This window comes from Lepidochelys olivacea (assembly GCF_965140295.1).
Source record: "Lepidochelys olivacea isolate rLepOli2 genome assembly, chromosome: 2".
NCBI classification, from domain to species: domain Eukaryota; kingdom Metazoa; phylum Chordata; order Testudines; family Cheloniidae; genus Lepidochelys; species Lepidochelys olivacea.
In genome coordinates, this window is record NC_140412.1 from 138,520,974 (window position 1) to 138,534,909 (window position 13,936).

The 13,936-nt window shown below is 41.8% G+C and overlaps 1 protein-coding gene across 3 annotated transcripts in view; it reads right to left on the bottom strand.

Annotated features, from left to right (window-relative positions):
* Positions 1-13,936, bottom strand: part of TRIO (trio Rho guanine nucleotide exchange factor) — a 401,689-nt gene that overhangs the window by 121,550 nt on the left and 266,203 nt on the right. For all 3 annotated transcript variants that reach the window (XM_084621487.1, XM_084621488.1, XM_084621489.1), the window contains exons 28-30: positions 13,010-13,102; positions 9,503-9,614; positions 7,008-7,198 (exon numbers count right to left, since the gene is read on the bottom strand). In XM_084621487.1, the coding sequence (XP_084477613.1) occupies positions 7,008-7,198; positions 9,503-9,614; positions 13,010-13,102 (396 nt within the window). The remainder of the gene's footprint in view (positions 1-7,007; positions 7,199-9,502; positions 9,615-13,009; positions 13,103-13,936) is intronic.

Below are 13,936 nucleotides of genomic sequence, written 5' to 3' on the forward strand. Positions count from 1 at the left end.
AAGACATTTCAGCCACCAAGCAACCCTCAGTGAGAAATGCCCAAAATTCATCTTGGGAAGCCTCGGCAACTGCTCTTCAAATTTGTCCACAGCCGACCAACTGAAGTCATATTTGGCAGCAGGGCTTTCTGGTTCATGATCCTCATCTATTCTGATGATGAATATCTTCCTGCCTAGAAGGTCCAGGCACTTTGAGTGCCTGTCCCAGGGGGAGAACTTCAACCTGCCCTTCCAAACTCTGTCGTTCAATACTGTGACCATCAGGGAGCTCTGGGACAGGTGTGAATAAAACCCCTTATATCCCCGTACCAGCACAAAATATGCTTGGCCACCGGTGGTACAGAGGCCAGCGTACCCCAAAGAGACTTCACAGGCTCAATGAGCATCTCATTAATTGGGAGGGCCACTCTCCCAGGGACAGAGGACTGGATAATGTCCGTGAGTTTATGGGTATTCTCCTGGAGAAATTCCACCTGAATACCCAGGGACAAGGCCACCTGACTTAAAAAGTCTTGGTATGCCCTGAAGTCCTCCGGGATGGAAGGGAAGGATGAACCTGGCCACAGCTTATTGCCCACCAAGGAGGATGAGGTTGTTGGCTGGATCAGAGGCAGATCCTGTTCCTGAGGCAGCGTTTCCAGAAGGGGAAACTCTGATGGCTCCACAGGAAGGGGAACCCTGGGTCATCTGGACTTGCAGCTGATCTGCAGCCACGAATGCTGCACGAGCAGGCAATCTCGCTCTTGAGACAATGAACAAGATCTCTGGAAGTGAGGAGCTTCCCACTGAGCCCAAGGTGCAGCCACTGATATGGGTAAAGCATTGGTGGCCAGCAGGCGCTGGGCCAAGGGCCTCCATCCTGGCCTCAGGGCACATGCCAACCTTGGTAGCTGTACTGGTCCACCGGTTGCCTCTGAACCCCCTCAGGTGAAGTGGAATGGGAGAATGAGGAGCCTGACTCTGAAACAGAGGAGTCCTGGACCTCGGAGACATGGGAGGAGCAACTCCAGAGGGAGCCAGCAGGAGATTCGACTCATCCATAGCCCAGAATGACATCACAATCAGCACTGCTGATGTAGTTGGTACCACCGTGCCAAAAAGGTCAGTGCCGTAGGCCAGGTCGGTCCTGGTGTAAACAATAGTACTAGGGTGCCCGCGTGTCTTGATGTAGCGAGGGCAGGGGGCATGCCAACATCCACATAATCATCTGCAGCATTGATGCAGAGGAACAGCCCATGTGGTGGGGCGATGCCCCACCCCCATGCCAGATTGGGCTTCAACAGGCCAGATTGGCTGCGCAAGGTGGCAGCCAATCAGGGAGGGCCTGTTAGAGAGCCAATCAGGGCCAGTATTACAGCCAGCCAATCAGGGCTAGGCTAGGCCCTGTATAAAGGCTGCCCAGGAAGGGAGCGGGCAGCATCTCCCAGGCCTTCAGAGGGTGAAGGTCTGTCTCCTGCATGAAGAGACTAGTACCAGGGACAGCGCAGTGCTGGGCAGGCAGGGGGAGCAGAAGGGAACTTCCGCCCAGTACCTGCTGGGCTGCGGGCCCTGAGAAAAAGGGCTGAGCCAGTGCAAAGGGGTCGAAGGGGAAACGGCCCAGGGAGAGAGACGGACAAAGAGAGAGAAGGAGGGCAGGCAGGAAGGCTGCCGCCAAAGGGTCCCTGGGTTGGGACCCAGAGTAGAGGGCGGGCCTGGGTCCCCCCCTTCCACTTCCACCTGGCCATTAGAAGTGGACATCACGGACTGTACCAGACCTCTGCCAAAAGGGGTTAGACTTTGGGGTGTGATTGGCTACTGTGGCTGGGGTGAAGAGAAGGACTGCTGATAACACCAAACCCCTGTAAGGGGGTGAGACCGGAGCAGTGGGCACTGCTGGAGGGCAGTGTCCTGAAGAGGACGCTGCAAGCTGGGAGCAACGCAGATCAAGATGCCAATCTAGGGCGAGAGACGGATGGGACATCATTACTGGCAGAGGGAGCGCCGCATGAACTGAGCTAATTCCCAGAGTGAACAGCAGGAGTCGCTGCGGTGATGAGTCCAAACCCCATCACAGCCTGGTACTGAAGAACTTTGTACTGTCTCCGGTACCATGTCCATACTTTGTGGTGAGGTGCTGATCTGGCGGCGTGCTCCAACTGAGGGGTCATCACAGGTGCCAGGCCCACAAAGTCTTGGACCAATGGCAAGGATGGGACTGAAAGGCAGAGTAGGTCTGCCACAACCTGGTACGCTGACGTCACTTAAACTGTCGGTACTGGACTAAACAGATGCCCAGAGCCTGGAACTGGAGTTGATGGCATGGGGTGTCTGCCCTCACTACTCTGTACTGAGGGAGAGTCAAAGTCACCTGTGTCAGTCCGCGTTCTTCTCAGGAGAGTGGGAGAACTCATCCTGGCACCTAGAGCACTTCCGATCAGTCTTATGCGACATCCTCTTTTGGTGCCGACAACTAAGAACGACTCCTACGCCTCTTCAGAGAGGGCCCCTGACCTGAAACAGGAGGCAGCGCTTCCCGAGCCAGAGGATGTTCTGCAGCCTGAGGAAGGCCACGGCACTGGGTCAGGCCTTGTGGCCTGCTCAAGCAGCTGTTGCTTAAGGCGAAGTCCACCACCTCAGTCCTCTCCTTGAACCATCTGCAGATTGAACAGTGCTCCTTTAAGGGGGGCTTCGCCAAGGCAGAGCAAGCACCACGTGTGGTGGTCATTGTTAGGAATCACCACTTCACATGAAGGGCAATGCTTGAACCCCAGTGAGGGCATCACCGGGGAGCACTACCACTAAACTAACTAGCCATTTACAACGTACAATCAAACTAGATGAAGAGATAAAATGCCAGGTTGTGAAGCAACAACTGCACAGAGCTCTGACTCCAGCTGATGGACAGTGAAAAGGAACTGAGGGGGGGTTGGGGCGATGCTACCTCATATCGCCAGAGGAGGGGCTACACGCACAAGACATGAGCACCTCCCCTCTAGGGGTACTAGTAGGCAAAAGGCTCCAACGCACGCACACACTTACTTGGAATACACATCTGCATCTACTTGAAGAACCCAAAACATAAAAGGGTAAATTAAAGGACGAAGTATTGGCTTCTCAGAACATGTGGGTACAGGCAGATGTTTTAATACCAGAACCTTGTAGAGAATTGCTGTCCAATAACTTGTTTTTTCTTTCCAATTGGAGTATAAAACGTCACTTAGTTTCTCCTTTAGCAATACAAAAAGAATTTAGTCCAAGAGAACTAGCAAATAAATTAGGAAACAAATCAAACTGCAAGATGCCTGACTCTTTAAATGTAAAAAGGTGAACATTCAGAATTGTTATGTGGGATTATGGCTTAAGTGTAAGTAACAAAGTCAATTGTTACATACATAATGGAAACTATCTTCCCACACACACACACACAGCACTAATAGCATCTACACACTGACTGTAACGTGCACTGGATAGCCACAGCATGGGAGGCACTAATTTTTTTTTCTAATAGCATTTCGACACTACTTGCTTTTGTGGTCTTGGTCAAATCAGACTCACTGCTTTGTCATCCACATCTGTAAAACTTTACCTCATAAGCGTGTTTGTAAAGCACTTTTATTTCAAAGTGTAAAATATATTTAATTGATCTATGAACAATCTTTGCATATGCCAACAAGCTGTACAATGCAAATACTGAAGGGTATCTTAACATGTAACATCACAATTAAAAAAATATCAGAAAAGTATTTTTAAGTGAACTTTAAAAAGTTATTAATGTAAGTGATACTTGGAAAAGCAATCCTCTGGGTGCTACAGGGACGTTGGTGTTGAAAAGCCCCATCCTCAGATACTGCTTAGTCAGAGGATAGAAATATTAGAAAGAAATCAGATTATATTTCTGCCTGTACCTTATATAAATTAATATGAAATAGACTATTTGGAGAACAAAAAACCCTAGTAATACAGAATTCCACTGCTTGTCTCAAACTAAGTAAAGAAATAGAATAATTTATATTCAGCAGCAAGTTCTAAATATAAATTTTAGTTATTAAGACAACAACTTGAATTCTAGAAAAATTTTAAAGATAATTTTAAAGTACTGTAGTGTCAGGTACTGCACTTGCTCCCAAGTCCTGCCAATTTTTATAAATTTACAAATCACATCTTTTTAAATTAATATCTCTCCTCCATCTACTCCAAGAAACTGCTTATTCATAAGTGCTGTAAGGTGTACCCCGTGAAACTGAAACAAAAGGAAAATATATTTTCTTCCTCCAACCCCTTTCAGTTGTTTGACAGTAATTCAGCTGTTACTTGTCACAATACTGGATAAAAAACAGTTGCATGTTTTTCAGGTGGTGGCATTCCTTTAATTTCACTTTTAGTCGAGTTACATGTAGTAATTAAGTCAACAATCTCTGATTTTGAGACAATGTACTTTTGTATTACTGGGGGGTGAGGGTGGTGGGTTTGCTCTCTTTCTTCAACTTAATCCCCAGAGTATTATCTTGACAATATCCTCATTAGATCTGGTTAGAAAATGCCACCATGGAAAATTACAACAGTAAAAGATTTTTGTCAAAAATTTCCAGGGAAAATATCATCTCTGTCTAAATACCTGAAATACAAAATAATCAGCTTTCAGCAGAAAATTTTTTGATTTTTCTATGAAAATTCAACATTTTCCATGGAAAGGAAACACAATGTAAAAAGTTTTCCACAGAACGCTGGGATTTTTGACAAAACCAATATAAACAGAAAATTTTCCACAAACCCTAATCCTAGCTCTGCCTTGAAGATTACCATTTCCACAAGCACACAGAAATGTTTCCCTCTCATAGGTTAATAATGGCAAAGACCAGATGGGCTATGATGTGGGATTGCGCAGCAGGAAGACGATACGCTGTCTACTCCTAGCAAGTATGAAAAATCTGGCAGCAGCACCGATGCACCCAGGTATAAACTCTTAACACATCTGTACAAGACAGTTAATTTCACATAGAAAGTGCTGCCATTTCACAGGGAAGCTGACAGAACAGTATTTATATGCATAGCTTTTAAGATTGAAACAAGCAGAAGTTGTTGGAGAACTCGGAGCTCTATCATACAACCCTGTTCTCTGACTCCAAACTCTTATTACATTTACATTTTCAAACTGTTCCTCCCGTGATATCTTCAAGTTTTTTTTTTTTAAATTTACTCGATGCATTCTATTTCTGATATCAGGCAGGACTGCGGCAGAGCAACACGAACTCCAGCTTACGATCTTTCCTCGGCACAGTGCAACATGAGAACATCAACACTGGACTGGAAGCAGAGCTCTGGGATTGTTTTAGACGTTAGTATTAATGACGAATCCCATTTTGTTTCCTAACTTTCATTACTGACATTTAGCTGGGTCAGAAGTTGACTTCATGCAGTTCAATGGGTTAATACACCAGCTTCTCATCCCTAGAAACTTCAAATCAAACCACGGTTTAGATCACAAAAGAAAGAGTTTGGTTGTCTCAGTAGGAGGTCCTACAGATTGCGATGACTGGCAGTCTGAGTCCTCAGGATATTCTGAAGCCCGGGGTGACCTTTTTTTGTTTTTGGTGGGTCACAAGTGAGGCACAATGCCAGTTTTTGGTACATGTAAGGAAGCAGCTTTCACAGTGTTTTCCCAGCAACCACTGTGGCTCTAAGAGCTACCAGAAGAAGCTGGGAACTGAAATGACAAGCTTGCAAGGGACAGAGTTTATTTTTTAGTACTTGTCCTACACGTGGCTCTTCCTCCCAGGTAAAGTCTTAGCAGCTGAGATCTCCTGAGGTGCTCAAACTAATGACTTCCCGGGGTCAGCTTCATGTGGGCAACAAAGTAGGCTGTGCTCAGTGAGGGAATTTGTTACCACCCTGACTTCAACGCTGATGTTTAGGTCATGTTGTAGTTATTCTCCCAATCTCTTCCAGAGGGAAGGATTAGCAGGTGAGTGGGGCTGATCGGAGTGTGGCATAGATAGGGTAGGAACTGATAGAATACTTCTTACTTTTTGAACCATGGTCTGCATTATTGGTTTAGACTAGGGTTGCCAAAGAAAGTGAGTTACTTATCTACCTTATGCTCCGTTTAAAAATCCCAGTCTCAGTTTTGTAAGCTTTATAAATCTGGCCAAAGCATTTTTAGAAATTAAAACAGTGATTTATGTTTCCATCCTTCCAACAGACCATAAACAGAACTATCTGGAGCCAATAAAATATTTGTTTGCAGGCAGGGTTCAAAAGGCCCTGTAAGAACAGAACATACACTGAAGCTATTACACTGAACCCTCGCTATAGCCCGCATTGCTATAGCGCGGTCGTGGTGATGGATCCCAAATTTAAATATTTAAATTGGGATCCAGGGCAACGCGTTCCCCGCGTTAACGTGGGACCGTGCATGGATCCTGAACCCTGGGCTATCGCAAGGGTCCGGTGTACTGCAGAGTTGTGTGTTCTACAAAAACCACTGCAAGCTTTTCAGGACAGGTAGACTCTTCTTTTATCTTTGTAGAGCTTACCAGGAGATCTGGGTGCTATTGTAACTGCAATGGTTAACAGTTATAAATACTACTTCTAATAATTCTGTGTCAGCAAAATCCTTTAAAAAAAGAACTCATTTAGTCTTATAAAAATGCATCCTACATAACAACCATCTGTACAATGGATACATACAAAACTGTTATAGACTGAACTAACCTAAAATTCACTTTCACCTCCACAGGTTCCATGAGGACTAATAACTTCTCCATTTCAACACACCCTTCTTCGCAGAAGCACGGCAAGAGAGTAAGCCTAACTGCTTACCTTAAAAGGCCAATGATCCAACACTATCAAGCATTTTTCTTTTGGAGCGGGGGGGCGCTTGCTGAAAGCTAAAGTTTCATATATGTTCCAAAGTCATGTTTAAGTCATTTGAATACACCTGCTTAAAACTTTTGGTTACATTTGGATAAGAATTCTTTAATTTTTCTGGACACGATCTTGTCGATCTTCTGCTGTTTTCGCATACTTACAAACAGTTTGCTCTTGTATATGTACTTGCTCCTCCCACTTGAGTCCTTCACCTCTTTACTGAAGACCAAGGACATCTCAAAAAGGAAGAGATGCCTCTCACGACCCTTTCGGATTAAAGTTTTGGGGTCCCAAACTTGGAAGGATTCCTGAAGGATGAGCTCTCCCTGAGATTCAATATTCTCATCAAATCCTGCAAACAGGCAAAGATAGACAAGGTCAAGCTGAAAAGTAGCAGTGAGAACACTAAAAACATAGCATGCTTTATCAAATCATTCCTTCACTGCTCTGTTTTCAAATACATTTAGTACTTTTAATAAAGAGGGTTCCGGGAGGTGGTATTCCAATCCCAGTTGGTTTAGGGTATGCTTTACAGTTCAAAACCAAATCATTACTCAAGTTTATGTTTCGATTCAACAGCTGAAAAGTCTTGTGAACTACTCTGGTAAGATTCTGGCTCCAAATGACATGTCTCCAAAATCAGCTTCTCATGTACATCCCCCATCATGAAATTAAACTTTTCTTACAAGGTTTCTGCCACCTTAGGCTGAAGTCTTACAAAACTATTTTGTCTTGTGAGGGTTTGGACTCATCTAAAGCCAAATGAGATTTTAACCTCATGCGACAGGACAACAGGTGTCGATTTTAAATTAGCAAATACAAATTTGCATATTCTTTCCCCAAAAAGCCCAACTAGATTTATTTGAACTATAATTCTAGGGAACAGATGGACCTGAGCCGCATATTCTAGTTGGGATCCACACCTCCTCAGATTTTAGGGTACTTACTATGAGCACCATCAGACTCATCTCTCTTTCAAAAGAGAGGAATGTAATTTGAAGAAAGACTTCTGGCCTTCAAACACCAGTTTCCTTCTAAACTAATTTACTTTTACTCACTATAAATTGGCAAGCACAATTTAACCAGTGCATTTCTCAGTCTAGACAAATGGCATCTTTTATTTTCTTAATAAAAGAAGTTCAGTAACTGCTATAGAAAGAATACAGACCTCCGAAATCTCTCACAGGTCGCAGCAGAAGTTGTAGTAAAGTCCCCTCGCCATCATTTAAAGGTGAATTTACATTTACTCTATATTTAAGTGTAAAACATTATGTAACAAAGCGGCACATAAATGGGGCCTGACTACCATGACAATATAAAACAATTTACGTAGAGAAATACGTAGAGAGTATCTTAGAGAAGTTGGATTAGGATGTTCATTTAGGAGTCTCGAGACATAAAAGGAAATGTGTTCACTCATGAGATTCATCTACCATGGAATGACTCATAACTATGCACATATGCTTTGTGACAGAAATATTAGAATATTCTGTAGAGTCAGCCTATGTGCATTTAGTGGTAAAGGATGAACATTAATGCTTTTCAGCATTCAAGCTCACATTGCATGGGACTTTGGGACTGATCCTGCAAACTTTCATTCACTTTAGTAGTTCCATAAGAATATGGAGGGGTGGGGAAAATTTTCAAAAGTGACATTTAGGAGCACGTCCCACTGAAAGTCAATGCATGATATGCTCTAAGTCATTCAGGAGATTTTGGAAATCCCATCTGAAGTGTTTTCAGTTTCCTATCACAGGGCCCAACCCTGCAGTCACAATAGTCTCAAAGAAAATGTAAATATTAGCCAACACATCTGTGATAAATCCTTTATATGCAACTTAAATTTCCTGTGGTCACGCTTTTATCTCTATTTGTGATGGGTTGCTTTGCAAAACAGATCTTCCATCAAAGTTCTCAAGTATATGGGGGATCTTTTTATGCAATACATGATCATGTACAGACTATGAAATGGTTTTGGGTCAAATGTCAATTATAAGCATATGTAAGCACTTGAATCCAAACTTAAATGCCTGCTATATTCTGCATGTACATGATTGTTCTTTTCTGGCTATGTCTCAGACTAAATTGGTTTATGTTGCCTTTTTTTTTTTTTTTTAAACTGCCAAAAGACGTACTGTTTTTGAACCGAAAGTCAGTTATGGAACAGACAGCATACAGATGTGAAAGCAATGACCTTCCTGGAGATTATTACTTGATACATAGACCAGAACCACCTCTGGTGGATTTACATACTTTTTTGAACTTTCTTCAGACAAAAAAAGTTATAATACTGGATGAGAAATGCAGCTGAGATTATTTAGCTCTATGTGCGTTCCCTGAGAATAGAACTGAATCAAATGTTTCAACTGTAAGTAAGCTGTAAACAGCTGTATGTCGAGATGTAAGAACATCCTTTTTTTAATCAGATATATTACTATAGTTTTTTGTCATCTGCTACCTCATAGTTTTATAAAAAGAAATCATCCAAATAATTCCATTTCAAAAAGATGAAAGCATATCAATGTCATTAGAAAGCGAGAGCAACTCTAAACAAAATTTCCACTTTTCCCTCAGATCTCTCTGACTTCAGCGAATATTTTAATATGTAGTTACAGAAATTATTACACAAGTGTACGTTGGCAAGTTTTAGTTCTACCTTCCAGCATGCTGAGGTGCATGGCATCATTGGCTCGCTTTGGCACACTAAGCATCACCTCCAGACCATCTTTAATCTCGCCTTTACCTTCTTCACAGCAAGTGAGCAGCTCCTGCAGAAGATCAACGGGTCATTATTAGAACACCATCTGTTTCTACAATACAACAAAACGAAAACAGTGGCATTTGCTCTGGTGACCAAAGGCCCTGTCCTGCCAGCTGCCCTTCAGCTCCTCTCAGACTGCAAGTGGCAGTGTAGCACATACTCTATACTTCACAAGATCAGACCCTGAAGGGGTAGCAAGAGATTCTATTTGATTTGTTAACCATCCATATGTTTTAAAGTAAGCTGATCCAAATATTAATCGGTTTTTAAAACTGAAAGTGTTAAAGAAAGAAGCTTTTGATAAAGTGATTAAATTTTTAAATGTCCAGTGTTCAATAAAATGTTAGTATACACTTGCAAATCTCCCAAAAGTTATAGATTTGCTTGAATATATACATGACATACTGGTCAAAGAGATGTCCTTAAGCACTAGTAGGATGCCACAATCCTGCATTCCGATTTAACAGTATATATCCTTGTGCCCATGTGCAATCCCACTTGACTTTAGCATAAAACTGTATGGCTCCACATTACTTGACTCTAAGGCAGGACTTTCTTAGAGTCAGACATTCTTGTGCCACACTGCTGCAGCATCTAAACAACACAGGTATAAGACTCATCTTTCCTTAGCTAAAGAGGCATATATGCCTCCTCAGGTATCCAAGCGGGGCTCCACATTCACTACAGCATGTTTCTAGAACTTCTTTTCTCTTTAAAAAATAAAACGGTCTTATTGCTCATTCTTAGCCTATTTTTGCTACTTCATTTTTTTTAAAGAACGGTCAACACAATAAATGTAAGAAACTAGAGTAAAAACAGACTTCAGAGTTACGTGGCGTTAGTACTAAAAGCTGAAGATACTTCAAGAACTTTCCAGACATAGCTTCTGAAAGAGACAAATTAAAGCAACCTGCCAGAATCTGGGGAAGTGACCGAGCCCTCTGAAATTTCAACTGCCACTAATCTGTTGGCTCGCTCTACTCTTCCTAGTTGCTTTTATTTATGCTCTTTCACATCTGCCACGTCTCCTTCCTTTGCCTTTTTTTCTCTTTAAAATGCTGTTTTAATCCCTTACTTCACTGTGCAGGTGGCAGCAAACAACAGTGTGTTAGAAGACTGCTCTCTGAAGCATATAATCAGGATGCTTCACTTTGCTGATGTCTGCACAGTGGAACAGAATGAAATGGCAGGGGAGAGGCAAAATTTAAATAAACTGTATAGAGAGTGGTGCAGAGGTAAAACAAACTAACAGCAGATGATGCATGAATAATCGGAAACACAAAATAAACTTAATGTTCTCAGTTGGATACTTTCCTTAAAACTGTCAGCCCTAATGTTTTCCAGCCTTCCTTCAGTACATCATCCCACATCATGAAGTCCGAAGATAGGCCAAAATGTATGCCACAGCCTTGATTTACAACCCCAACTGATTTCAGGCACAGGGAGGGGGTCTGGATTAAGAACTCTGCATCTCCACCCACTCCTGTGTATTTGGTACTGGTCGCTTCCAAAAGTGAAAGGAGCCTATTTTCTAATTCTGGTCCAGATACAGGCAAAATCTCATGAACACAGTCAATCCAGGCACTCTGGCCAGTCCAGATGAAAGACAGCGTCCAGTTGTTTTTTGGATTCTGCCACTTTAGGCTAAAATTTCATGAGAAAAGCTTGGCATGTTTGACCCCATCAAATCTGATTTCAAACAGCAATAACCCTAGGCTGGACTCTAACTCAGAGTTTGTCTTCACTACCGGGGTAAGTCAATCTGAATTATGCTACTCCAGCTACCTGAACAACATAACTGAAGTCGATGCTTTCACTGCTCTGCGTCGATGGGAGACGCTCTCCAGTCCACTTCCCTTACTTCTGAGTCAACCAGAGAGTACTCTGCCGTCAATTTAGTGGGTCTTCGCTAGACCCATTAAATCGACACCTGCTCCATTGATTGCAGCAACGTGGATCTCCTCATAGTGAAAACCAGCCCTCAAACTTAACTTCAAGCCTGACCCAGCTCGCAACACTGCGAATGTATTCCCTAACTAGGTAAGAAACAACTATACGTGGCGAGTGTCATTTAGTCCTAACTTTCAATTTGTTTTTATTTTTATTTCTTCTCCTGGGGATATGGGCTGGTCCACATTTTCTTCCCCCTCTAGCCTCTCACAGTGTCCCACAATGCACCAACACCCTTTAAGCTACAGGTAACTGAACAGAAATATGGAGGATGTCAATGCCACTAGGGGGATGAAGTGGCTGATTGTGAGTAGTGAGGCATATTCTACTCATACAGTTACTGCTTTGTGACTCACTGGGGTCATGAAACTAGGCTTCCTTGTCAGTGCACATCACCAATCAACTCAGACACCAGGCTGCCCCACAACTTTTTTATTAATCCATAATTTTGGCAATGTTTATATTTAAAATTAAGTTTTGAAACTGACAGCTGACACTTTCTAAACACACATCTGTTTGGATCAATATTGTAAATTAAATAATTAACAGGTTTATGGATTTATTCATTAATTTTTTTCACTGGCAGAGGACAGGGAGGATTTCACATTCAATATAAAAAGAGATGTAGTTTCCACCCATTGTGACCTGAAATGGCCAAGCTATTAAACATTCAAAAAGAACAATAAGGAATATTTTATCAGTACACAGGCTGGCAATCAAATCAAAGTGCAATTTTAGCTAAACATAGAAAAAGTTAATATCTAATTTTGAACTTGTTAAGCACACAAAACCCAGGATACCCTAGAATATTTTAAAACTGCAAATACAGTACATTGCCCAAGTCTCATAATCACTGCCCTGGAATCCAAAGTCTTCTCTCTCCATTGTCAAACGCTTCTTTTGCTGAATTGTAAGCTCAAATTTACCCGCATCCTGTAGTAGTAATAGTTGTCTATTTGTGTTTTAGTATTTGCAACGTCATTGTCTAGATAATTTTATACAGTATTAGATAAAAATCCATAGCCCTGTGGTTTTCCAGACACTCGTAATAGTATATTAAGCAATTAAAAAATATTAATACAGCTAGAGGCTTATGAGACTTTATTCTAGTAGCTATTTCAACATTATCATTCACAAACTCTTGGGATGGACATTAGCTGCTCATTTTTTAACTGGAAAAAGTATTTTTAAAATTAAGAGTAGGATAACTAGGGCAAGTGTATAGGTGTCATATTTGATTTACAGGTGTCTGAATAGAAAATTGCTTATTTAGGACAATTTTTTCATTTTTAAGCAGTTTCTTACAGAAGATGTTACTGCAGTTCCTGAGGCTCAGTGAAAAGCTGCAGCATCAGACCTTACGCAAGTAATAGTCCTATTGACTGTGATGGGGTTTTTGCCTGTATGAGAACTGCAGGATCAGACATCCTACAACTTTAAAGTGATACCTACCTTTAAGAGAAGCTGATATTTTGTTATTCTCTGGACAGGTTTGATAAGGTAAGAGGAGATGGAGTTGGCCAATCCATGCCGCTGTTGTATTTCCTGTATTGAACAATGATGAATTTGAGTGTCATGTGTATTAACGATAGTAGGTTAGCCAGCTACAAGTGTGATAATTGATACAATACCTGTCCTTTCCATTGTAATGAGCAAAGAAAAAAGGACGGTATGGCAAGATTTTCAAACCAAAGCATATTATGTTTTGAGTCCATCTGCTCCCCTTCCATACAAACATTCTTTTAATTTCTTGGCCAACTCTCATCAAGCTTTTAAAAATGACCTGCATCTGAACAGCAAAGACTCTGGATCTGAAACGCTGAGTTTTTAGGCATTTTAGCTTTGATAATTATTTCCTAAGTTGCTTTGGGTAAACAGGGAAATGCTTTTGGCTGTGATGCTATTGTCTGGCAATAGCCAACGCCCATTTGGGAACAGATTTCACACTGTGCTTTGCTAGTTTAAAGTGTACCCAACTCAGGGAAACATGTTTCATTAACTGCTGCTACAAGGCCAGCAGAGGGAGCAAGAAGTGTAATTTACTGACAACTTACCAAAAGAGAAAGAGCTCAGCAATAGTAGGCAAGATTTTTAAGAAGAAAGCTGAGTATTTACATGGAGGACTTTCTTCCAGTATACTATAACAGTTATAAAAGTAAGCTAATTAAGAACCTCAAACACTGAATGTTTGACTGATTGGTTGTGTCAATTTGGCACAAAACTTTAATACAATTTACACCCACAGGGCAGTTGTACTCATTTTTAAGTAACAAATTATCTATTGAATCCATGAGTTGTAAGACCATGATCGTAATGGAGTCACACACACAGCATGGAGGTACAGACTGTGTACTAAATATGAAGTCAAGTATATTTTTA